At 34.4% G+C, this 27,175-nt stretch overlaps 2 protein-coding genes across 4 annotated transcripts; one reads left to right on the forward strand and one right to left on the reverse strand.

Annotated features, from left to right (window-relative positions):
• Nucleotides 1–1,849: 1,849 nt before the first annotated feature.
• LOC128206776 (multiple epidermal growth factor-like domains protein 10) lies at nt 1,850–8,444 on the reverse strand. 3 transcript variants are annotated; one of them, XR_008256566.1, is made up of 4 exons: nt 4,920–8,444; nt 4,224–4,329; nt 3,530–3,934; nt 1,850–3,009 (listed from the first exon to the last, which is right to left on the reverse strand). XR_008256566.1 is itself a non-coding variant. In XM_052909471.1 (4 exons), exons 2-4 carry the CDS (start codon nt 6,001–6,003, stop codon nt 3,835–3,837), a joined length of 1,290 nt encoding a protein of 429 aa, XP_052765431.1. In that variant the 5' UTR covers nt 6,004–6,569; nt 7,039–8,444; the 3' UTR covers nt 1,850–3,834. The 3 variants fall into 3 exon arrangements, 1 of the variants encoding a protein (XP_052765431.1); XR_008256567.1 differs by having other exon boundaries at nt 3,347–3,934; XM_052909471.1 differs by having other exon boundaries at nt 1,850–3,934; nt 4,920–6,569; nt 7,039–8,444.
• Nucleotides 8,445–21,692: 13,248 nt separating this feature from the next.
• LOC128204589 (receptor-type tyrosine-protein phosphatase T-like) lies at nt 21,693–26,185 on the forward strand. Its single transcript, XM_052905995.1, has 12 exons — nt 21,693–21,917; nt 22,571–23,039; nt 23,240–23,348; nt 23,472–23,557; nt 23,798–23,935; nt 24,018–24,181; nt 24,362–24,449; nt 24,685–24,749; nt 25,144–25,180; nt 25,338–25,441; nt 25,782–25,907; nt 26,042–26,185. The coding sequence occupies exons 1-12, from the start codon at nt 21,693–21,695 to the stop codon at nt 26,183–26,185; spliced, it is 1,755 nt and encodes a 584-aa protein (XP_052761955.1).
• Nucleotides 26,186–27,175: the final 990 nt, after the last annotated feature.

Here is a 27,175-nt window from a genome sequence, read left to right on the forward strand (position 1 = left end):
AATGTTAATGAAACAAACATCCAACAGCACTTAAAATCTCGAGTACGTAGCCACATAATATAACGCAAAGTGGTCGTTCAGGTTGAAATCAGTACAGTTTTTGTGTTATATCTTCTCATATATCTGTAAAACAATGATTTGAGATAATTATCAGATTTTTTATTTTTTTTTATTTCGCAGAAAAAAAATGCGATCATTATATCGTTGCGTCATTGAAATAAAGAATACAATGATAATATGGTTATAATTTACATCATATATCAGTGTTAAGGTGAAATAAATTGTATTTATGTATAGGTTTACCCCGTACGTACTGACAGGAAGATTGTTTTGCTTAGTTTGGTCGAAAACATAATAATCCCTAATTTCTACCAAATATGACTGGCTGTGTACTTTTTTGGAGTTGTCTAACCTTTTGATAAATTTGATTCAAGTTTATAATATGCAGTTGTCATCGAAATAACTTCCTGAATCGTTCATTACTTAACTGTCATCACTACAATGAACATAAACAAAAACGGTATGCTTTGAGTTAGATGTTCACATGTCTTTGTTTATAACTAAACAGTAATTCACACACGAGCATTTACTGAAATATAACAAAATCAAACAATGTTGCGATAGTTAAAGGCAAAATAAAGGTTTTTAAAACAAACTTCCTTGTTCATTTAACAAGCAGTTAGAGAATATTTTTAAATTGAAAACCAGAACCATTTTGGATAAAAATATGAACTCTTCTGAAGGGCGAGAACCAAGAGTACGGCGTTCTGAAGTACTACGAGGATTGACGCATCGTCAAACAGGCGAATGGGAAAATACACCGTGAATAGCTGAACCAAGGGAGAACATACTAGGGGGAGAGCTGCTTGTTTTACAAGGGTCACCAGATCCGTGCTGTACTAGGGAAACCTATTGGGCAACCTGCTAGTATACAAACAGTCAAGTGACCGTCCGGCATACAACCAAACGCTGTGATGACCAGTTGTAGCTAGGGGTTGGTGGGTTGAAATACAGGCAGTTCCAAATTATGGAATTTTGGGCAATTTGTGAAATTATGAACAATGACGTCGAGCATAGTCACAACACATGTTTTATTATAGAAGCTATAAACAAGTTTCTGTGAAAAGAATGTGCTTTCAGTTCTAGCAAAACCGTTGCTTTAGCTCAATTAACTCCAAATTTACTGCAAGTGTGCTAGCACTCGTAGGGCTCAATATATGCACTGACTCACTTTAGCACGAAGGCTAGCGTCACTAATTAAATATCGTTTATGAGTGTGTCACAGTATTAAATCACTCAGGTCAGACAGTCAGTGAATTTTGTTATCCGAAAAATTTCATTCAGCTGGTAGAACAACTCGCTAGCAAGCAGAGAGTATTTTAGTTATACGGGAGCCAGTTATCTCATTTGATAAATCACGCAACTTGCAAGCAGATAGTCTTCAGTCCAACCCCCGTACTAGCAACACTCTTTTCGGAATGGAATTGAAAAATATAATGTTGTTCGATACAAACCAGTACCCCAATTCAATCCGTTAATCTTACGGTTATCTTTCGTCTGCTCTGAATATGATGAATTATATTGTTAGCTCCCACCCCCGGGTAACCCAACCTGTCGTTTAAAAGCTTCAAGAGTGTCTTCAACTTTCTACTAACGGTCTGTTTATATGTCGATTACTTTACTGTTGAATGCACATAACCTTATTTCGATGTTTAGTTACAATTGCAGTTACGAGGTCCAGTGTTGTTATCATAAATATCGATTGAAATGAAATGAAATATGTGCGTTCTCTTGATTTTCGGATAAATAACGATATTTCAATATATATTTGCTTTTTATTGAACGCTGTTCTTAACAATGCTGTACAACAACAACAATTTCCTTCATATCATATACGGTTAAAACTACACCCCTGTGAAATAAAACATTCACACTTTGCGGTCGTATATAAATTAAATAGCTCGACAAGTGGAAGTGCAGTGCACTGTTCCTGCTACATTCATTTAAAAATTCAAAATTAAATTAAATATCATTTTTATAACTATCTTAAAACTTAAATCTTTAAATCTAGCGAAACATTTTCTTCAAACAAAAACATTTGTTATTCCTGTATATGACAAGAACAAATGAAACATTTAAATGAAACGATATACGTCGAGGTCAAGATACAACACAAAGACAAAATTTAAAGGTGAACAAGTGATTATGTCGTGATGTTTAAAGTGACTACCTGATATATCTACTCAAAATGAACTAATTGAACAATATAAACCGAAACAAAACAACAGTCAGGAAGACATTTTCTTTCATGAAGTAAAAATAAGACTGTTTGTCTAACTTCAATGTCAATCCATGTATATTTCACAATGAGCTGTGAGTTATTTGCCTTCTATCAGTGAGCGAATTAATCACTTATTGATAATATCTGATTTTAATTAATGAAAGAGTAAATAAAACAGTCTCTGTATGTACTATGTTATTTTCTTTGTATTTTTGGCGCCAAATTTTACATAACACTGTACATTAGCTATGTTTCTTCAACATACACTGCTGGCTCATCCCTCGTAAACATGCGGATGCTCGAGTATAATGTTTTAAAGACAACCCTGTATCAATCCCACAATAGGAAAACACTTCACATTTTGGTAAAAGTCTTACCCTGAAAACACATATCGGAAAGTTTTTTGGATGTGATAACAACTCTCACAATCAATATGGAATTCATATGCTTGATAACGATTTGATGCTGTTGTCACGTATACATGTATAATGTACGATGGTTACAACATTTTACAAACATACATTAAAATGTGAATACTGCTATTGATATGTTTATACTATTTAAGAAAAATGTGTGCCTAAATATCGTTCCGTGGTAAAACTCGATTTTCTTTGCAGCCTCTTTACTTTCTTCTCATCATAATTGCTGCCATCTCTATTGAAAATGATGTACGTCCATGTAAGTTCTATCAAATCTATCTATGACAATGGTCTGCCACTAACATTTTCCTGAAATAAAAAAAAAAATTGCTTAAATAAGGAATATTCAGACCATCCCCAATTTAAATTCAGTTTAAAATCCGTACAAAACGCGCGAGTTTTTATAAAATATATCATTTTGGACATGGAAATGTTATGTTTACTTCCAATTTTGATGTCAAACATGATAGATTTATTGCCAGATATGTTATACGGTTTCAATGATTTTAAATTTGTGTTGAGTTCATTGAAAGAAATCTTGATTGGCTTTAAACAAACGTACGGTTACATACGAATGAAAGTCATAGTGCATGCAAACTGAACAGTTATATATCATTTCAACGTAAAAAATGAATATGCAATTCACCCTAATATACGGCATTTTGATTACCCGAACCACCGGGTAGGCACACACAACGGATGTAGACACACTGCTTATGTTGTTGCCTAAATCCCCTCCATTTAGCTACAGAAACACATTAATAGCTTGGGGCTATTTTAGTAAAACAGTTGTCTTGACATAAAAATGTATCATATAAATATTTTTTACGTATGTCATGTTGCCATTTTCCCTTTCAGAGACGTTTGAATAGTCAGTTGTTTTATTCATCCTTCGATCATCTCTTTCTTGAAGAGTCTCATACTGAAGATCGTTGAGTTCAATCTCACAAAGATTATTATCCACTGTGTCATAATCTATACGGACTAAAACAAACAAAAAACATAATATCTATACCAGTCAGATATATATATAAATTTATATTTACCATTTGATATAAGCCAATGTAAGAATTGTAAAAGAAAAGTATTTAAGCACACGCATTGAATATATGACGATAGTGCATCAATGATATATTAATATTGACTATGAGTTCGTTCTATTATTACTATGTTATCGCAGTTTAATAACTTGCCATAATGAAGTAAATCATTGTGTTCCGTGTTTGACCTTCGCCTGAAATACATCATTGGAAAATTAGTTCTTACTCAAAGTGAAATAAGTACCCTTTACAACAAGACATGCAGTAGTGTCATCACAATAATGTATTTCCTTCACCAGTCCATTGATATATATAACACGATTTTCTTTTTGTGTATCATGTGATATTGTCACATAGTTGGTAGTTGGTAAAACCCAATGCATACGTTTCACAAATAATTCTGTATTAGTTTTACCCTAGCCAATGTTTATCTATATCTTCAATTCGGTGCTACTATTTATAACTCATTAATACAAATCGAACCTTTTACGAAGCAACCACATTACAGCCATTGTTATGATTATGAGCACAAGAATTCCACCACCGAGTCCCCCTCTAAGTGCTGCTGACAATGTTGCCGGCTCCTCATCTGTATTGTGAACGCATGTATTTTACTAATGTTCTAGCTCTTCTGAATAGGTTATGAAGACTTAATTTGTCAAAGAAAGTTCATTTTTACCAAGACACCAAACCGTGTTATAAGCCATACTTGTGACTATTATATTTTCATTTGACTAATGTTAGAGGTATGGACGCTATTTTCAAAATAGTTGCGCTGCAAATCATGACTATATATTTTTATCCCAGCAATAACAGTTTACTGTTCACTAAGTTTTAAATGAGTTTAAATGTATATTGCATTCGAACCAACCACATGATCGTATGGATATTATATTGAAGTAATGGAGGGTCAAATGAGTTCAAATATATATGCGCATACTATGTTCAGAGAAGGTGGCTAGTATATTAAACTATGCATTATTTGAAATGAAAACCATACGCATTTGTGATCAAAAGTAAAAAAACAAAACAAACATGTATATAAAGCAAAAATGTCAACTATCTTCGGGCAAGTTGTTCTTGCACTGTAAAGCATGTGTTTAATTACCTATTATCCGAATTACGTGTAATATAAACCAGTCAATTAGAGATAGTTTGTATAAATAAAGCCTGTTTTACCTTGTGGGCAAAGTTTGTCCGTGTATCCAGTTCGGCAGCCGTATAAACACATTCCCATCTTTTCAGAACAACTTGTTTGGTTGTCTTTTAGTAAACAATAATCACCACATTTGTTTTCACATTGCTTGCCGAATGTATTTACAATGCATCCGTTTATACAACTTCCATTTACGTCGCACACTGACGATTTACATGTATAGCTGCATTCCTGGCTACAGTCAGGTCCATATCTTGTTTTGTTCTTGCATTGTAAACACGATCCATCTGTTTGATTGCAAGCAAAGCATGCGGTATCACACTCTGTGTCACAGGTTCTGTTCCAGTATCCATCATAGCATCCTTGAATGCATCTTCCCGAAGGAGAATCACAGTTATTGGCGACGCATTTTGAATTGCAAGTTTCACATTGTCCGTTATTGTTGGGAAAATATGCAGGTTTACATTCGGAACATAGACCGTATTTATCACATGATCGGCAGGACTCCTGGCAAGTGTTGTTACAGTGTTCTCCGAAATACCCAAGTTTGCATGTTACACAAACTCCGTCCTCTTGCTTGCAATTATTCCCCTTGCATCCATATGGACAAGATGTTTCACAGGATAGCCCAAAGTATCCGACATGACATGAAAAACATTCCAGCTCATGTTCGCATGCATAACACGATTGAGGACAGATTTTCTCACACGTCGGACCGTACCTGCCCGGAACACAATCACGACAGTATCCTGATGATAATGATGTTGCAACAAAGTTATTACTTTTGCATTCACAATATCCTGATGTTATATTACACCTGTCATTTCTGCAGCCTTTCCCACAACTGAATTGGCAGTTATAACCATAACGTCCAGGTAAACAAAGCTGACACTCATATTTCCCAGTACATTCTTTACAGTTACTATTACATGTTTCATTGCAATTTTTTCCGAAGTATTTATTGGCACATGTGTCACATTTATCTCCTGTCCACCCAAATTTGCATGTGCAAGATCCATCAGTTTGTGAACAGGTATCAGAGCATCCAGAGGGACATGTCTGTTCACAGTCGTTACCAAAGTATCCCGCGACACACTGGTCACACATCTCTCCGATAAAATATGCATTACACTGCCATGAAGCTGTTGATGTATTACACTGACCATGAACACAGTGTTCGTTACACTAATACTGACATACATTGCCAAATCGACCGTCCGTACAAGAAGTGCAGTTTGTAGAGCTAATGCAAGATTTGCAGTAAGAAGGGCATTGTGAACACACTTCCTGATTAAGGAAATAACCATCAATACAACCAGTGCATCCACTGTTTCTATTACAACTTACACAAAAGTATCCACAGTAGTTCTCGCATATGGTGCCGTAATAGCCCATGTCACACGCTGTACAGCCAGTCCATATGTTGCATGTTTTACACCGATGTCCACATTCCCTGTTGCAATCTACTCCCCAATATCCATCAATGCAAGAATTGCATTGACCACTCCACCTGTGACAATCTGCACAGTTAAATCCACATTTTTCATCACACGTGTCACCCCAATATCCATGTAGGCACCCATTCATGCAGTACGTACTGTTTTTACTGCATTTTATCTCTTGTCCGGAAGCGCAGCAACCACAGTTTTGACACTCAGTTTGTGCCAATGTAACTTGGATATAAGAAAACAAAACTTGTAACAACAATCCTTCCATTAATCTTGTGAAATAAAAATGTATGGACTGTATTATGATTGTATGCGTGCTGGATGAATAATTGCGCCAATTGTCGCAAAAGTCGACCCTCCTTTCATTAGAATACTCTGTGATAAGTGGTTGAATGTTATCTAAGGTGCAGACACTGGATAAATCTGGTTATGCTAATTCAACGGTTAATTCTCTTGAATGACATAGGCGACATGGTTGATTATCGTATCAGATCGATATCTAGCAAAATATGGTGACATTTGGAAATATATACGCTTTAAGTTATTTAAACCGATTTTAGATAATGTCTATACGTATAGGTAATCAAATAATGAGTGACTCGACAGATGTGCATATCTTTACAAAAAAAACTTCTGAAATTTACATTTTACTGACCGTTCCTGTGCGGTACCTAACAATCCTTGATAAACATACCTAATTTTTTTATATATATAGTCTGTATGCACTGTGCTGCTTTTGGGGTTTTGTGCTGTTCTTCCATGTTTCTTGTTTGTGTTTTTGTTGTTCTTTGTGTTCTAGGTCTTTAGCGTTTACCCATTGCCATTAGATCCGGTTTATTTTCAAACTTTTTGCTAATGAGCTTGTTTCTCTAGTTTTTCACATAAGTATTCTAAAGTTATCAATCCGACTATAACCTTTTTTAGGTAATTACTAAAATTAACAGATTGATTCCTCTAAAGCGACTTAAGCATTATGACTGGTAAAAAACTTTCTAACATATTAATAGATCATTCTGATCAAAGTTGGTGATGACCGGACAAAGGCGTCGATAGTTATTGATCGGACTAGAATAACTTTAAATTATTTCTGAATTTCAAACAGAGACAACTCATGTGTGACTCAGGGAGTATGGCTAGTATTCGAATTGGTCAAGATATTATAACTACGCATTCTGTTTTATTCCCTGATGATTGGACAAAACTTCGAAAGCTTTGATCTTACAGTATAGTGGACGCACTACCCGTCCGCCAACTGCTTTGCTGCAAGTCAGCTGTACAATATGTTCCGTTTTATTAACTGGCGTATACAAACGAGATATTAAGTTTATAACATATATCTTTCAAATAGTATTGCTACTCTATTGGTTTCGTATTGATGATCTTTATATAGTATTTTATCACCGATTTAATGCTATGAGTAAACATAGTCACATTGTGCGTGAAAAAAACAACAATTTGATAAATCACGTCATAGACACTGCAGTATTTAAACAGAGATAATATCACAGAAAAAAACATGTTGATGAAACAAATAATAGATTATGCAAAATTTAAACTACAGACCCCAATTTCTCGAAACTTTTTAAGTCCCTTATAGCAGGATTTAGCTAAGCTCACTATTTATGGTTTACAAAAATTTGTATAAGATTTACTTCTTTCAGTGTTTTTATACTTAAGATAGGAATTATCTTTATGATAATCACAATAAGCCATGTTTCATCTATCATTATTCAATTTAAGCCTGTAAAGCTTAAGAAGTTCCGAGAAATTGGGGCCAGAAGATTAAGCTTTATTTACCATGTATAAACTAATTGTAGTGAGCAGTAAGTATTAACCCGTTTATAGTATACATGCAAACATAAATATGTGGGAAGAAAAGCGCATCTTAGTTTAATAAAATCCGATTTAAAGTAATGAAACAGATAAATAAGAAAATACTTGCCTTGAAGTTGAACAAATATCAGACAAAGAGACACTACACTATAGTAAATCCCCATGTTGAAGATATTAATTTAATACAATTAAAGCACGCTCTTGTTGATATTTTTACTTAAATTCCAGCCCTTCTTTTATTCAGCATATGGAATATTAACTGCAAAACCGTCGTACTTCATTCTTCTTGAACGCAATTAGATTTTAAGAATAGTTTAAAACATAAAACTTCACATTCATAAGTGCGGATAAATACGGAAATAAAATAAGGTAGGACTGCTGTTCATTGTATTGGATACATACAACGAAAGCATGTATAGTTTATACAGGTAAACTTTGAAATTAAATGTTTAAGTAAACCTCTTGTATCTAGAAACACCGAAACAAAATCTTATAAACGAACAGAAATCAACATCAAAGTTAACATTACACATTCCAAAATTTTGATAATGCTATGTATACGGTTCCTCTATTCGCTTAAGCATAATGTTAAGTACAATCTGATAGTATATTTTTACGTTGCAACATCATATAAAAGTAAGCAAATGAAATAATTGTGTTAAAGAAAAGATAACAGGCATACCTAATTTATCTCACAAGTATGTGTGTACATAGGACTTTAAGAACGACAATTCATCCTTATACTATAACTTGCGATCAAACTCCCTTTGCTGTACATATTATCACCGCGTTTAATTTCAAATGTATTATTTAATTACAGATTAAACATTAAAAACTTTAAATATTAAATATAAAATGATTTCCTCGTTTGTTTGTTGCATATTAAAAACGTTGTGACTATAAAATAAGATAAAAGGTAAACTCACTTTTCACGTCTTACCCGAGCCCGTTTGACGTAGAACACACGTTTTACATATGCTTTCGATATCAGGAAGAGGCTATTAATTTGTAAATTTTGCAATGGGTGACGTTGGCAACCTCTTAAAGTTATAGCAGAATGATGAAATATGCCGCAATTTAATAATGTTTTGCAAAATACAATTTTTGTTAAATTTAGGACAAAAAGTCAATAAAAACTTTCTACAAAGTTGACATTTAACATGGTATTGTAATAAGGGACTCCCTCAAGATTTAAAAAGTGTAGACAGTGAAATGTTTTCAACAAAAACAGTGTATTGAAATCAATGGGGTATGTCATCACAGTTTGACATGTTCATATTAATTTTCAAAGTTTTCATTTTTACGAGAATCTATTATAACCAAATCGAACTTTCTTTTGCGATTACAAATTGTGTTTTAGTGGAAACGGCTAAATCTGCTGTGTCGATAGTCACAGCTTATATAATTGATATCCTTTTTATTAACCGCGCGTCCCTCAGTTTCAGGTTTAAATTGTTTGTGATTATAATATCTGTGTTACTAGTTTAAAAGACAAAAACGGAACCATGATGATCATAAAATAATTATTTATACGGTTAGTGTATGTTGTAGTATTAATTCATTGCTTACATGTTATCATGCAATTGTTAATCATTGTATCATTCATTGCATTGAAAGTGGGGAAACAAGCCATTTTTAATCATTGACTCTGTAGTTATTTTCAAATGGTAGTCTAAATTTAAGATTCGGGCAGAGATAAGATTTTGTCAGAAAGTATCTTGTATTTGGAGTTGGAACCGGACCAGACAAAGATATGGATTAACTTTGAGTACCGACATTTAAAAAAATAATCTGTATGGCAATCTGCTACTATATAACATTAATATCCCAGAGTTTACGACATCGGAAAATCGACATGTAACAAACACAACGGAGAAAATGTGGTATTTAATTTATTGAATACATTTTATGCTAATTATCTCTTGCTTACTAGCCTCTGACAGGAGAGTGTGGGCCACAATCACCCTCGTACCCAATCTCATTAAAATCAGATCCCCAATACACGCTTCACGACGTTACGCTATGTGGATAACGTAATGAAATGAAGTGAACGTCACGATATGATTTTAATGAGATTGCCTCCTACCAGGCCATTGAATGTAATCATACGCAACTAACGAGACACAGTAATGGCAGATAGAGTCATATGGCAATCTAAGGACCGTCAGCTCAGAAATACGAATATGGGACTCCATCCGTATTAGGTCCATCAACCTGCAAAGGTGTATAATGTAATATGACCCTGTAGTGCTGTGTATCAATTTCTATACCACAACGAACAGTTGGTATTGTTAAATTTATACTTTTACTACTGACCCTTTTATTTAAAATATATTATACCGATCACTCTAATTCTTTACAGTTATTGCCTGCAAGTTCTGCTTAAGTCGCCGATGCTGACGAATGGCCGTATGTGTCTATACATGACTAGAAGAAACAGTAATGTTTTCATTGAAAGAACATGAATGTTGGCAAACAGTTTCATAACAACAATATACAGGTCTTCCGCGTCACCGTTTGTTTTCGTTCTTGTAGCATTTTGTGAATTGCTCTCAAAGGTCCGCGAAAAAGAATATTGTGGGAATGTATTTAACCAATATCAAAGCTCATATGTTTGTTACCTAATATTGTGTAAGGATGAATATTTATTTGTCAGTTCGAGAGAAACGCGACTCCGAAATTAGAATTCATCCGGACCCTCTGAACCCCTTATGGGCTTGATGGTTTTGAAACTTCTTCTTCTTCTTCTTCTTCTTATATTAACATAGCTTCAATTTATTGCAAGCACTATTTGGTACGTATACGAACTAAAATTACCATTTAATTTAAATTACTACATCTATAACAAAGTTTGTTTAATCATGGTGGTGGGTTTGATTTGTTTATGTTAAGGCTTTACGTTATAACGATTTTTCTTCGCCACGATACTATATTCGTTCATGCTTTTCCATAAAATATGGGGTTTTATCAGTGAAATAACAGTAGTGAAATATCAATTTGATATTTTCAAAATAAAAATAAGGAGTAAAAATATCAATTTTTAGAACTACTTTTAAAATCCAAAGTAGTGACTTCCCCTTGATCAAAGAAAACACTTAATTTTGAACCAGAAAATGTTTGCAAATAAAATGATGCAAATTGCAGTAGAGCATACAATGGGTGAGAACACACTGATGACAGTATGACTCAGCTGGATAAAGTGGATTTGTGTACACAGTTTGATCTTAAATGAAATGATTGAGTTTTTCGAAGGAATTTTGTTTTTCAAAGATGGCGGCTGTTCATAGGAATACTAGATCGCGTTTCTCGTTAGCAGAAGTTATTGCTGAAGTACACAATGACTCAGATAGTGGTGATGATGACTTATATTCTGACTCGGAAACAGAAAACGAGGAAATTGGCAATAATTCTCAAAATTTTGCACCAATGTTACCTGATGTTCTGGATGCACTAACACAAAATGATGATGTTGAAAACGAAAGTAGACATTCTTCCTCATCAGAAAGTGACTTGCATTATGAAAGTGACAGTGATTATACTCCTAACCCCCAACCAAAACGTCCAAGAGTGAATAACAATTTGCCTAGGGGCAGGGGTAGGGGCAGGGGCAGGGCAGGGGTCAACCCACACCAGGTACATCGGGTACACCGTCGAGGGGGCGTGGCACTAGGGTGAATTGTAGGGGACGCGGCCGAGGTGCTATACAGCGGAATACGTTAATTTCTGCATGGACTAATGCAGGAATACAGCCACCAAATGACATTCCCTTCTCTGGGAATCCAGGAATTACACAAGATACTACTAATTTTCAGCCGGTTGATTATTTAGAACTGTTTTTGGACGAAGATCTTATAAATCATTTGTGCATTCAAACAAACTTATATGCCGAACAATATCAGGCGGTGACCAGTCTCAAGCGATTTTCTAGAGTTCATGATTGGACTAATATCCGCAATGATGAAATGAAGCAGTTTCTCGCTATTGTTTTGCTGATAGGTATTGTAAATCTACCTACTATGGACAACAAAGATTTTGTTCAATGTGCCGGTGTTAAATCTGCTGATGACTCGCAATAGATTTCAACTTGTACTGAAATTCCTACATTTTCATGATAAGGCCACTACTTTTATATAAATTGGTTTACAAAACCGGCGGGTCCAATTTTCCGAAAAGTACAAAAAAAATAAAAAATGAATTTCACTTTTTTTTTCAAAATCATTTTCCCGACCGTATTGATTTTGGTGCAAAACGAAAGAAAAACGACCAGTTAAGAGTATGAATGCAGCAGATCTTGACTGGTTTGTTGTTCCGAAGCCGTATTCGCCCATTTATAGTAATAGCATGTGAGCCAGTCAACTGTTATGGCAGCGCCGGTGGCAATGGCGGAATTGACGATAGCAGTCATTCTTTGTAGGAAATAATTAATTAAAATATGCAGCAGTTGTTAAAAAAACAATAGCAATAAAAACATTGGCAAACTGGACAGCCGACACAAACAATAACTGTCACGTGATTGTTGTTTTTCCCCGCCAATTTAGGTTATAAAAATATTGTTGTTTATAGATAAAAAATAAAAGTGTCAGCGGCTGCCATCATTTTAGTAGACACAAATATCTGTAAATTATGTGTGAGAAAAACATTTTATAACATTTTATGGTTAAATATCAAATAACAGTGCACTAAGTGTGAGTGGTGAAATCGAAAGTAAAATTTCTAAGTTGACACCGGTGACCTAGTTTCACAAGTTCGGTCGGTGGTGTTAATGGATTTTAAATCACAAAATGGTTTGGAAATACTTGTCATTGAGTCAGTGTAAAGCTTGTGTTTATTCTAGATTACATGTTTATTCATGTTTGGGTTAATAGTAGAGTAAAAACAATGAAAGAGTAGAGCACATGTGTCAATGACATTTACTTATGCCAGGAGTTGTGTGCAAAACATTAAGATAAAACAACACGGAAAACTATTTTGAATAAGTCCATTTCAATTTGTAATGAACTTGATATTTCACTATAAATAAAGTTTGTTGTTGAAACCAAGGAATACTCTTTAAAGTGAAAAATAAACAAGCATGAAATATAGATGCCCTGTGAACGCATGTATACACAAAATGGCGGAGTTGAGAGAATATGAAAATATCCGATACATAATTATGGATTTCTCTGTTACTATCATTGGTACATAAAGTTAAGTCACATGCTAGATTTATTAATTTGCTATGTGATTTTCACATACTGATGTTGTAATTTGCTGAACATCCCATGTTAAATATCCCGGTCCGAAAATATTCGGACTAAGCATGGATCGGTTTACACACAACTAGGACCCCGCAAAGGTTATTAAAACTCAAATCTAGGTCTAGTTTGGTTTTTAGTTTTTCAGGAATTGTTTTCACAATATTAAAACCTCAAATGTCTTCTTAAAATGTTACTTCCTTATTTACAAAACTGGTAATTATTTCACTTTATTGACATTTTCCAATATTAAAATAACTGAAACAATGTTTAGAAAATGTAATGTATTGTTTTAATACAGTGCAATTTTAATGCGTAAAATTCTCCCTTTTTCAATTTAGTATGTGTCAGTTTTTAAGTGTTCTGCATTCACTTTTGCTTTAGCATACCCTTAAAGCTAAACAAATGTCTTGCTGAGTGATATTCAATGTATCTTTGATAAAAAGTGTAGTGTATACATGTAAACATGTTTTATTGTCAATTTCATTGATGTTTTATATGCACAGTATGTAAGATTTAAACTGTGTGTTTAATTAGAACTTTGAAACTTTGAGTGTATTAAAACATGCATAAATAGCAGTTTAAAATTATTAAATGTCAAGTAAATGATATAAATTTTCAACGTTGTTATGTTGTTCTCTTATTTTCACCCTTTAAGAGTATGTTTTGTGACTTTTTTCCTTTTTTTTTTTTCGACCACCCAGTGGACATTTTTTCCAAAAATTCTTGTAAACCAAAAAATTAAAAAGGAGTGGCCTAACAGAAACTTACTAGACCGGAATGATCCTATTTATGACAGGTTATATAAAATAAGACCAAATATTGATCATTTGTTTGAAAAATTTCAAGCAGTTTATGAACCAAGAAGGGACAACTGTGTAGACGAAAGCCTGCTCTTGTGGAAAGGCAGGTTGCTTTTCCGGCAATACATACCCCACAAGCGAGCAAGGTTTGGGATATAAATATACTTAAGCTGTGAATCTGATGGTGGTATCAAGGGCAGTGGTGGTTACTGTTAAAGGTTCAAAGTGAATGCTGGTAAGGATGACCCTGAAAATGAAATAAGGCCGGTGATACCCGATAATGCACTTAATTTGTCGACAAGTGAACAAATGGTGGTTTTTCTCATCGCGCCGCTTCTCGATAAAGGCTACCATGTTCACACAGACAACTGGTACACTAGTTTGCGGCTTTACTTGTACTTAATAGAAAAGCAGACTCTTGCATGAGGTACTATTAGAGCAAACCGTGGTATACCAACACAGCTGACCGAGCAAGCCGTTGATAGAACTGGTGACTCTAGTGCTCTGTTAGGAGATGACAAAATTGTGGCAACTAAATACCATAGTACAAAAGTTGTGTACTTACTGCCTTCAGTTCATGGACATGATGAAGTGACTGTCAATAACAGCCGGCGAAATGCACAATCAAACGCCCAAAGGTATCGGCAGAATATAACCGAAATATGGGGGGCGTCGACTGGCAGGATCAAATTATCCAACCGTACGACTGCACTCGCAAATCTATGAAATGGACTTAGAAACTTTTTTTTCATTTTTTTCAAGTCAGTGCATTGAATGCATTCATACTAGCCTGCAAGGATGGTTATGACAAACCGTTTCTTCAATTTCTCGAGTCGGTTATTACGTCATGGGCGTACAAGGACAACCGTCCGCCTGTTGTCAGCGAACCAGAGGACATAGTTCGGCTGCGAGAAAGACATTTCCTAGAAATCATTCCTCCCAATGAGGGGGAAGAAAGGCCTACCAGACTGTGCAAAGTGTGTTCTAAGAAAGGCTTAAAGAGGAGGGAGGTGCGTCATTACTGCCCAGACTGCCCTTCAAAACCAGCCCTGTGTTATTCGCCATGCTTTCGCGCTTACCACACAAAATTTGTGTACTGGCAGTGAACTGTACAAACTTTGTGTACTGTAATTTGAGTTGATAACTGAGTTGAGAATTGCTAGAAAAGTAACTCATTATGTATAGTGATGTTTATTATAAAGCTATTCATAGGTTTCTGACAATATTTGCAGTGTTTTAGCTTTCAGTAAAATAACATGAAAATATTTTAGTTGAAAATCACAAAAAAATGACAATACAGATATTTCCACATGTTGAATATTTATTTTTGTGACATGCTATCAATATAAAATATGTTTCATGCATTGAATACATTTTATCAAACAAACATGTGAATTTTGGTGTAAATCCCTCCAGTTGTTTTGAATTTATAGGAAATTGTAAGTTATCATACATAGCGGTGTCGAAATAGCCTTATACACAGCATTTGAAACTGAGGTGTCCAAAGTTTGTCAACTGTTACTGAGATGATTTCTGAGGTAATAATTGCCTGTAAACTGATTTAAATTGTTTAGAGATATTCATTACAAAAGTATCCACAGGTTACAGGCACTATTTGCAGTGTTTTAGCTTACAGTTTCATGAAAATATTTTGGTCAAATTTATATAAAAATGAAAATTTAGGCATTTTCAGATGTTAAAACATTATTTGTATGACATGCTATCATTACAAAATTTGTTTCAGACATTAAATTATATGTATCAAACAAGCATGTGAAATTTGGTGTAAATCCCTAAAGTAGTTTTGAATTTATAGGAAATTATATGTTATCAGTACATAACGGTGTTGAAGTAGCTTATGTTCTCCGGCATATAGCGCGCACTTATATATGGCAGTGAAGCATAACATATCAATTTTTTTAGAATATCGCATTTGTTACCAATTTTCATTATTGGATAACGGTGTCTGACGAATTGCAAACAATGGAAAAAATGTTAGTAATAATTTCAGTTATATTTCATTGTCATAACCTCTACCATATTGTTCTGTTAAAATAAACATCAAGTGATGGCTTTACAGATCTTCCTGGTTTGATATTACAACAACGTGTCTTAAAGCGTATTTAGTACATTTTAAACCTGGCTCGCAAGCTTTGTGTTAAAACACTTCTGTCGGAATGAATTGAATATGAAACACAAAGGATTTATGAACACTTAACTGACAAAAAAATCATTTTTGGAGACACGGACTGGTGTAAACCAACACTTAAGCGCAATGTATGCGTGTGTTTTTATCTTTATACTTGTGCGAGGTAAGTTTTCTCTCGTATTACTTTTAACCTTAAAAGCTCCAATTTATGTCAATAGTTTAAAGACTATAAAGCAATAGCTTTTATTTTGCATATCTTTTAACGCATTTATTCATGCTTGCAAAATGAATATAACTCAATACATTACATTGTCTCGGAAGATACATGTTAGTCATTAACGGTTTATTTTTTCCTTACATATTTTGTAATGATAGTTGAGAAAATTAAACTGAACACAATATGATAAACTAATATGAATGTGTAGACTATGTGTGATTAAAGTAGTCGTCGACATGGTCTTAAACTATTTCATAGGACCACTCATAATATTTTGAAGGTGCTATTAAAATAGAGACATTATCTCCATATAAAAATCAATGAAAACAAACTGATATGACGTCATACATCTGATGTATTTGCGTCCAAATATATACAGTATAAGAGACATAGCCCTAGTCTGAAAACCACAACAAACAACTCTCCTGAGATCAATGTCAAACAGTCCTTAGAGTGTGTTTTAATGTGAAATTTAATCATAATACCATGCGGATATATAAATATGCCCACAGTAACATGATTTTATTGTGAAAGCATGCTTTCGTTAGCCACATTTTTGCCTGTTTGTCATTCAATCAACAGATACGTCACTCGTAAAGTGTTTTAGTTCCAATTAATACACATGTAACTATATGTAGTAACATTTTAACGTTGTCAGAACAGTAATTATCGGCGTGCCTGGGCCATTATCATCAAAAGTGGTCATAGCCCAAGGGCTATTATCAGTCACGTGACCGATAATGGTCCTACGATCGCTCGCACGTGCAAAGTGACGTAATTTCACGTTGTTCAAGATGACTGCTCGTGAGAGTAATCATTGGTTAACGTACGCTCTAAAACCAACATGCCCAACCCAACATGCGACTTCAACTGGATTCTGCCATCGATAGAATTCACTGTTGCACAAGCCAGGCAATTCATCGAAGGAAAGAGAAACAAGGATACGGCAAAAGACAACAAGAAGTGACATGGAAAAGGTGAACGACTGGCTGATGGAAAACGGTGACATTCGCCAGATCAAAGACATTCAACAAAACGAGCTTGAAAGTCTACTGTGTAGATTCCTGCTCAGTGTCAAGAAGACCAAGCTTTCGACAGATGCGAAAGACCCCGCTGCAACCAACTTCGAGCCATCTACCCTGCGTGGCATCTTGTCAAGTGTAAAGAGACACATGTCCGAAAGGAGAACCGATTTCTTCACTTCCTCAGAGATTCAAGAGCTCTACGTAATGGAAATTCTTGGAGCCGGAAAGTTTGACAGTTTATTGATTGTTTACATATCACTAAGCAACATAGACAAGGAAGACAACCAAGATATAACGAGAAAGACATTAGCCGGTCCCCGGTATTCAAAAAAGGCACCCTTTATAATATGGATGGCGCGATAATAATGAATACTGTTTAAAAAATGACTCAATTCATGGTATTCATGTCTGTTTTCTATATTTCTTTTACTAAATATAAATTTTATAAACATTTATTACTAGAAAAGTAGAAAAAAAGAAATCGAGCTAGATGCATGTGAAGAGTTTGTTCACAGAACAGTATATTGTTAAACAGTCTAGTACATTATACAACATAGTAATCAAGCACATTTTAACTGTGTGATTGTTGAAATGGTATAAATTTCTAATCATTTACTGCGTCTCCGATTTCTCTCAATACCATGTGGCTTAACAACACCATGCATCTTGGATTGAAAGGAAGACAGGAGCACCTAACCATGTTGTTAGAGGACTTGGAATGAAGCCAGACCTACAATGGTATGAGTTACTTGGCCTTCACGGATAGGGAGACAAACACAAGAAACGGAGTTGCAGGCGACCACATGCAATATGTGCCACAGCTCTTTGAACAGCCAGGTAACCAGTTATGAAAGTTAAAATAGCATTGTTGTAAACAGGTGTTTTTTTGTATTGTTAACAGCTGATGTTAATTGATTGCAGCAAATTAACAAAGCTTTTAAAATAAATCTCTTTAAAAAAAAAGAATTCAAAAGTTGATGTTGAAATTGTTGTAAAATATTTTTTAATATATGATTGAGTACTATCTGTTCAGAAATCAAGTTATGTAAGAAGTTAAGAATATAATTAAACTATAATATATTATAATGTATAATAAACTAAAATATAATAAACTAAAATATGCGTTTGTTTTAAAATATTTTTCAGAAGATCCAAACTGTCCTGTAAAGTTGTACGAGCTATAAAAGGAAAAACAGACCACCTCAGATGTACACCCCGGAGTCAAGGTTTTATGTTGCCCTGAATCCAACGTATGGAAAGGGAACAGCATCGAATGATCTCTGGTTTATCAACCAACGCCTGGGAAAATAGATAAGGCAACTGGCAAAAACCATGAGTTAGCAGACTGGATTTCAGGCTAGGCATGTTAATCACTCGGCAAGAAAAACATGCATTACAAATTTGCTGGATGCCGCTTGTTTCCCCACATTGGTGGAACAGCTGACTGGTCACAAGAATCTGATGTCTCTAAATAATTTTCATACAAACAATATAAAAAAGCAACACAACATGTAAAGTTTTCTTTAACATGTATAAGAGAAGAGAATCCCAGGAAATTGAGGAAGCGCTATTCTCCATCCATACGTATGAAGAGATTCCTGTAAGAAACCCAACACATGAAACTGAGCATGTTTAGACTTTCCCATTAGACAAAGCCCATGTGGAATACTGACCCTGCAAAAGTTTATGAAGGACACTCAGTCATTGTTTAATGACTGCACTATTATTGGGCCTATCACTATTAATTTGAGAAATTAGGAACCATACAGTATGCATGCATAACTGGTACTGTCTCCTTATGTTGTATACACTGGAATAAGAAAATCAAGTGATTCTGATTGTACGTAAATGTTTCATTTCATCCATCCGCAGTTATTATTATATTGTTTTTATTTCACATGTTTTGTGTTGAAAAATGCTTTTTCATCTTTACTCTATGTGAAATAAATGTGTGCTACATGTATTTTATTGTAATTTGCTTTCCCATTCCCATTTTATAATAAGTCTTACCAAGAAAATTTTAAGAAGCTTCGAAAACAGCATTGACATCAACGATTTATTCCATTTCTTAAATTCAGTGGACTAAAAAGTTTCTAAAAATATCATAATTCCCATAATTTGTGTAATATTTATTTATTCCATTTTTTTATATTTCCTTTTTTGATTTTTATTTCAAGAAATGAAGTTTGTTGTTACGCTAAATAAGTTTCTAGAAATATTGCCCTTGTCTTAAAATTAAAGCAACGTTCTTGGGAAAAGTACTAAACAGTACTGACCAATGACAATGTACCTGCTTCTGTTCAACAAATACTGTAGTTTTTTTTAAACAGATAAATGTACATCAGTGTACAAAAAATTACATACATTCAAACTCAAACTTTAAAGCATACCTCCTCTGTCTCCTGGTATGAGTAAAACGATTATGTGAATAAAGCTCACCTTAGATGTTCATCAAAGTATATAATGTCATAACCAAAGTGGCTAGAAATTGTAATCTAGAGTGTCTTGTTTCAATTAGTCAACCGTCTGATAGTGTAAGAACATCAGAAGAGTCAAAGTTCAAAATCTGGATAAAATGTCCATTCAACTATATACTTCATTTACTAATTCAATCTGAAATTTACTATATAGATATTATTAGTCACGTTTTCTTCCTCATGTATCCGTTTGTAATTCAGCCTAACTGAAACACAAAAATGACCCAAACGAAAATTTACCAGCAAGATAAATCCATCTCGTTTAGATATCGGCACATCGAAAGAATACTTATAACTTGAGTAAAAACATGAGTATTAAACATTTCAATATATAGCCCCGGTGTGTTGATAATGGCCTGAGGGCATGATACATACCGGGGGTATTATCACTCATTGGCCTCGCGCGGTCATTTATTAATCTCTGAATATAAACGATGTATTAACTGTAGGAAATGACAATATTACCTGTTGTTCAAAACCTACTTAAAAATAGCTTGTAAAATGTTAGTAAATTTGAGAAACAGATGCATTTACAAAAAAAATATTTAAGAAAAAAGCATATTTTAATCAATACACTAGTATTTAATCTTGTTTTAAAAGTGCAGCTTTACTCACAGGAACTTCATGCTTTATTTAAATAATGTAACATAAATTAAAATTAAATGAAATTGCACATGTATGGATAATTGCTTGGTATTGGTTGTTCTTTACAGCTGTCTGTGCTCAGGTGTGTTCTGAGTGCCAGTGTTGTGCTAACGGCTCATATACAAATTGTACAAACGGCTACTGTAATAACGGATGTATAGACGGGTATTATGGAGACAACTGTATATACAAATGTAGTGATCAGAATTGTCTTATATGTGATCGGATCAATGGCAATTATTGCTCAAAATGTATTACCGGATATTACTTGAATAAAAAGTATTGCCATGAATGTGGACCTCACTGTTCTTCCTGTGAACCAACCGGGTGTCAGTCCTGCCAGAATGGATACTATGGCAATACTTGTCAATGGAGCTGCGCTGCACATTGAACAACCTGTAAAAACTGGAATGATTATTGCCAATCCTGTGAACCCGGATATTTTTTGCGAAATAATTATTGCCGTGAATGTGGAACTCAATGTTCTTCATGTGACACAAACGGGTGTCAGTCGTGCAATAATAAATACTTTGGAAATACTTGTCAATGGAGATGCGCTGCACATTGTACATCTTGTCAAAAATCAGATGGTTATTGCAATTCCTGTGAGTCCGGATATTACTTAAAACAAAACCATTGTTATAATTGTGGAACGTATTGTTCTTCATGTGAAGCAAACAGGTGTCAGTCTTGCATGGATGGATACTTTGGAAATACTTGTAAATGGAGATGCGTTGCACATTGTGTGTCTTGTAGAAAATCGGATGGTTATTGCAATTCCTGTCATTCCGGATACTATCTGGAAAATAATTATTGTTACTCTTGTGAAACTGATTGTGCGTCATGCGAGTCAACCGTTTGCAAAGCTTGTTTTGATGGATACTGGGGAAATACGTGTGAACATCGTTGTGGCAATCACTGTTCATCATGTAACCAAAGAAACGGGGTGTGCATATCTTGTGAGGATGGGTATTGGGGTAGTCCATGTACTACTTGTGGATCTCAATGTAGAGTATGCAGTCAGTCAAACGGATGATTGGAGTGTAATGCTGGATACAAATGTGACAAATACCATTGTCATGGCTGCAAAGAATGTCAAAAAGGGTATTTCAAGCATGACAGCTATTGTCATGAATGTAAATACAAACAAGAAGGATGCCCATGCACTAGCTATGAAGAATGCAACGGATGTATAGAAGGGTATTTTCCAAACCACTTGTTTTGTGCCGAATGTCTTGCTCCATGTACCTCCTGTAAAAACCATTCTATGTGTACTTCCTGTATTCCTGGGCGATTTGGACAAACCTGTCAGCATGGGTGTTCTCAGAAGTGCACAAACGGGATTTGTGTGGAGAAAAATGCTATATGTCGGTGTTATCCGAACTATAAAGGGGCAATGTGTGACCAGTGTGAAAATGGACGATATGGAGACAAATGTGGTGAGCTTTGTTCACCTTGGTGTGAATTTGGTACTTGTAAAAAAGAAACTGGATTTTGCCCCTGTAAACCTGGGAGATATGACAATAAATGCCAATCAACATGTCCAACTGGATGTGTGAATGATATCTGCAACAGATCAGATGGGTCTTGTCACAGTTGCAAGAAAGGATATGTTGGAGAACGCTGCAACATAACCTGTCCATCATTATGCAATAATTGTGACAATTTTGGTGTTTGTACCGAGTGCAAACCAGGTTATTCAAATGAACAAAACCAGTGTACATGTAAAAGAGACATATGTGTGCATCAGTTAGATTGCAAATCGTGCACAAATACATCTTTCTTTGCAAATGGTGGTGACTGCTGCTTATGCAGTCTTGATAATTGTGTTTCCTGTTCGAAGGCTTTAGACACCATTAATTGCAAGATTTGCAATGAGGGATATTATCCAAACAGTAGTGGAGAGTGTGAGCTTTGCAATTCACAATGCGTCAATAATGAATGCGATTCATCTTCGGGAGAATGTAATCAAGGATGCACAAATGGATACTGGAATAAAGCCTGTGACAAAGCGTGTGATCCAGAATGTGTATCTTGCAGTCAACCAGATGGAGCGTGTACACATTGCAAGAATAATACCAAATATGGACCTATCTGTAGCATGGAATGCAGCACTAACTGTAAAAATTCAATGTGTGTCATTAATGGAGATTGCACAAATGGATGCATTATAAACAAGTTTGGAAAACAATGTGAACAAACTTGTGAGAATTATTGTACGCAAAAGGAAAACAGAACAGTTTGTTCTGAAAAGACAGGAATATGCTTGTATGGCTGCGAAAAGGGTGACAAGGGATCATTTTGTCCTTCGGGTAAAACTGAAATTAATCTCAGTATACTTTCTATACTTTTCAATACATTGTTTTTACGCACTAATAATACTTTTAGCTAATGAATATAATATTTTATTTAACAACTTTTTAAAATTGACATACACGGAGTTAATGTAAATGCTTTGCAATTTATTATATGCATGATGTATCTTTATTTTTACTTCTCTTAACCTTTAAAGCACAAGCAGAACAACAGATGTCAACTGCATCACTTGGTGGGGGAGTTGGAGGTGGAGTTGTTGCTCTTGCTGCCATTGTGGTCGTTGGATTGATTTTGCTTCGAAGCAGGTGATATACAAAAAGACATCTGTCAAAAGCAAAATACATTATTGGCAGTTCAACTATTACGTTTAACAGTTAATTATATTAATAGAAGGCATGCATATGAATTGAACACCGCTTTACTTTCAGAAGAGGCAATTTGAGCAACAGAAGTGAGCGGCCTGAAAAAGAGCATGATAACTCTTCCGCGTTATACGCAACGGTGAACAAAGGAAGTGCGTATGCGTTCTGTATTTTATGTTATAATTTGTGTTTTCATAGCCACAGTCGTGTTTATTTATACCAAATATGTTGCTGAAGGATATTGTTTCCAACTTTTAAAAGCTGTCAAATCAAACTGGTAGAAGAGCATGTCACTTATTGTTCGTTATCTAAGATGACTTACTGCTATAGCCTCTAGATGTTCATCTTAAAAAGGAACGCCTTATTATAATATTAAGCCTTCGTGTCTTCAGGAGCACAATATGCCAATGAAGATACCGTAAATCTCCACTCTGTCACCAATATTGAAAACACCAATTACCAGAGTCCACCACCGAAGAGTTCTGACAAGGATAATACGCGTATTTTTACTGAAGACAATCTTGAAATCGGTAAGTTAGTTTTTGTAATTATAACATTGCTAGTTTGTATTTTGACAAAAACAGCTTCTACTCATATTTAACGATGTTTCAGAGGCAGATGATGTTTCTGCACGGGAAATCACAAACATGTTTGAGAATAATGAAGGTGTTCATTACAACAATACAAGAGCAATCAGCAAATTCAAACTGACTGTGGTCGAACTACCTGATTATGTACAAAACATATGTATAAAGGATCTTGAAGAAGAATTTCAGGTACCGTACAGAACCTTTCTGTCTAAATCATGTTTCTTAGTCGTTGTTTTATAACATGTCATACAGTTTGTTTAATTGTAGGATCACGTTTATGTAAACGTTGACGTTTTCAATTTTCGAATATGAATATGTTTTAAATGTGTCTAGCGTTTATTTCTTTTTTCTTTTTTCAATTTGTAGAAAGTACCGTACGGTCTCGTGAAACCGTATGAAGTTTCACAAACGAAGCTAAACATGCACAGAAACAGATACAAAGGAATATATCCGTGTAAGACCATTTCTTTATAAGATCATATTTCTGAATTAGGGTTATCGTGTTTTCTTTGATGCGTACGATTTTTATAGTTTTGCACCAATTATTTGTTTTCGAAAAAATTCTGTATGTTTCAGGCATTATAATTGTGATAGGTTTTTTTTGTGCATTTTTCTGTGTTTTTCAGCACGATTGCAATGGATTTGTTGTACTGTATTTTGTTCTTAATTGTATTATTTATCAACTTTAGATGATGATACGCGTGTTTTAGTACGCGGAGGAGACACAGACTATATCAATGCAAGCTATATAGACGTAAGCCCTAACAAGGAAAACGTATTTGTTTTGAAAATTAAGTCTGCTCTGTGATATTCCGTCCTATCATATTTCTGAACCAAAATATTATGTGTATTAATAAACCAGTTGTTTGCGTTAACATTGTTGACATGATTTGCTTGGATTTACCGCTGCATTAATGTGGCATATTGGAGTTACTTTTGCTTGAACAATTCAGACCATTTAGATCAATGTTGAAGGAGGGATGCGCTATTAATTGCCTTGAACAATTAGTTATTCACATATCTATTTGTATACACGCTGTTTATGATTACAAACGTATCAATTGAACCCTTGGTATTTGTGCATACACCATGAACATATTATTAAATTTATTGGCCATAGTCATAATTAACAACCTTCTTTCTTCCAGGGTTTCAGGAAACGAAATGCATACATAGCTAGTTTGGGTAATAGGATTTATTAATTAACGTTTGTTTGATAATAATGTTATTTTTATGAAATGAAATTTGAAATAAAAAAATAAGGGTTTGTATAAAAATCCTCCGTCAATTTAATATGGTTTAAAAATGTAAATGTATTTGGTGAATATTATGCAACATTAAGGTCCAATGGCTAAACAGCTGGGCGATTTCGGTCAATTCTGGCGAATGATCTGGCAACAGAAAGTGGAGAAGATTGTCATGTTGACCAACTTGGTTGAGAGTTTGGTAAGGTATTTCAATGACAAGAGTGTAACCTTTTAAGGCAAAGGGTGTTGTGGTTTTGTGAAAAATAAACGAAAATAATAAATATACACGTATAAATATAACGATCTAGAATTAAAAAAGAGTATAATTTAGTATAATGAATACCACAAACATTATGGAGGTGGAATATAATGTTTTATTGGGATTTAAAAAAAAAATGAAAAAGAAGGCTATGATTATGAAAAATCATATATTGCCTCTCTGACATTAGAGTGCTGTTGACAGAACGTATAATTACAATACTTAAGTGCAACGTTATCTCAATGTAGTTAAGAGTACGTTAATATTGGTTTCTTTGCAGAAAACCAAATGTGAGCAATATTGGCCTGATCATGGTCAGAGAAAACTATATGGCGATATAGAAGTTGTGTGCAAGGTTAACAAAATGTACGCAGATCTCAATTGGAGACAGCTAACGATTTCCAAGGTAAAGTTTAATTTACGTGGACACTGCCAGTAGTTAATAAAGTATAAACAAAAACAATTAGTTACTGGAATCTGATTGTTGTTAACTTTAATTGATACAAATGACAATACAACCTGTGACTTGAAATACGGTAGCGCATCTTCGAATTCGCACGACTGACTCATTTTACGACACGCCTTTCTTCAGCTATCAAACAGCTATCAGAACTGAGTACTCCAAGTTTTCCAGTACTATTCTCAAAGAACAAGCGACAGCTAAAGGACATAGACCTTGTTTAGCGTCTTTGAAAGGAGGTCGTCTATGTTTCAACATATAGCCTTCTGCGTACAAATACCATAAAACAACTTGATATTTGAGAAACCTAGGCAAGAAAAGCTCAAATAAAATAGATTTACTAAATAGTTTCAGAAGTAAAGATTTCATCTCTTATTGCACGCGAAGTGTCTGCCCATATACTATAAAGGAAATACTGAATAAGTGAATAAGTTTTGAATAAGTGTGATTTCAGGAAGAGATGCTAAACATATATTTATTTTGCATGTCTGAATATTCCCCCACTTTAAAATAAGTTTCCGTCAGGTCTTGAATTAAGTATGTGCACTTTAGTTCTTACGGGATAAAGCAAGCGTTGTAATAACTTCCTCAAGTTTATATATGCATTGTAAATACATTTAACATATTAATCACAAAAATGTTTTAACTGATTTCTTTGCTACATGAGCTTTTACATTTTATTTATTAGTTCAGAATCAAACTATAAGAAAGGTTAACAGTGGAGCAAAAATGACAGTCAGTAACAAGCATAGAATGAAAACATATTCATTAACTGCCATATCCATTTTAATATATTTTCCATATTTCTAAGATGCGTCATCTTAAAAACTTTTACAGTGCGCTTTCGTAACATTTATCACATAAAAAAGGAACTCGAATTATGCAACAATGTAATATTTATATTTATTGCATTATTTTCTCTGCCAATTATGATAAGTTGATCAAATACTTCTTATTCAAATCCAAACAACAGTTACTATTATATATTTTTCCATTAAAAATAAAAGATACACGTTAACGACTTGAGATGATAATGGGTTTTCTTAAAGATACACACTTCTTCCATCGCTCAGAAAAATATAAAGGATTGAATTAACAGGATGGAATTGATTAAAATGGTGTTATTCCTTTTAGTTTCAAGTTTTAAGCATTCCATGTTTCCTTAATCCAACGATAAATAAAACGCATTTTTGCATTTTTTACTTAATATATCA

Source organism: Mya arenaria, chromosome 10 (assembly GCF_026914265.1).
Source record: "Mya arenaria isolate MELC-2E11 chromosome 10, ASM2691426v1".
Classification (NCBI taxonomy): domain Eukaryota; kingdom Metazoa; phylum Mollusca; class Bivalvia; order Myida; family Myidae; genus Mya; species Mya arenaria.

What these genes read in the sequence shown, in the direction of transcription:
- LOC128206776 (XM_052909471.1), bottom strand. Translation starts at nt 6,003, where the DNA reads ATGTGTGACCAGTGTGTCGCGGGATACTTTGGTAACGACTGTGAACAG. An exon ending in GGACAAACTTTGCCCACAAG is followed by an intron (nt 4,330 to 4,919) that starts GTAAAACAGGCT and finishes TTCACAATACAG; the next exon opens with ATGAGGAGCCGGCAACATTG. An exon ending in ATGTGGTTGCTTCGTAAAAG is followed by an intron (nt 3,935 to 4,223) that starts GTTCGATTTGTA and finishes GATGTATTTCAG; the next exon opens with GCGAAGGTCAAACACGGAAC.
- LOC128204589 (XM_052905995.1), top strand. Translation starts at nt 21,693, where the DNA reads ATGGGTATTGGGGTAGTCCATGTACTACTTGTGGATCTCAATGTAGAG. An exon ending in TCAATGCAAGCTATATAGAC is followed by an intron (nt 24,750 to 25,143) that starts GTAAGCCCTAAC and finishes TCTTTCTTCCAG; the next exon opens with GGTTTCAGGAAACGAAATGC. An exon ending in CCAACTTGGTTGAGAGTTTG is followed by an intron (nt 25,442 to 25,781) that starts GTAAGGTATTTC and finishes GTTTCTTTGCAG; the next exon opens with AAAACCAAATGTGAGCAATA.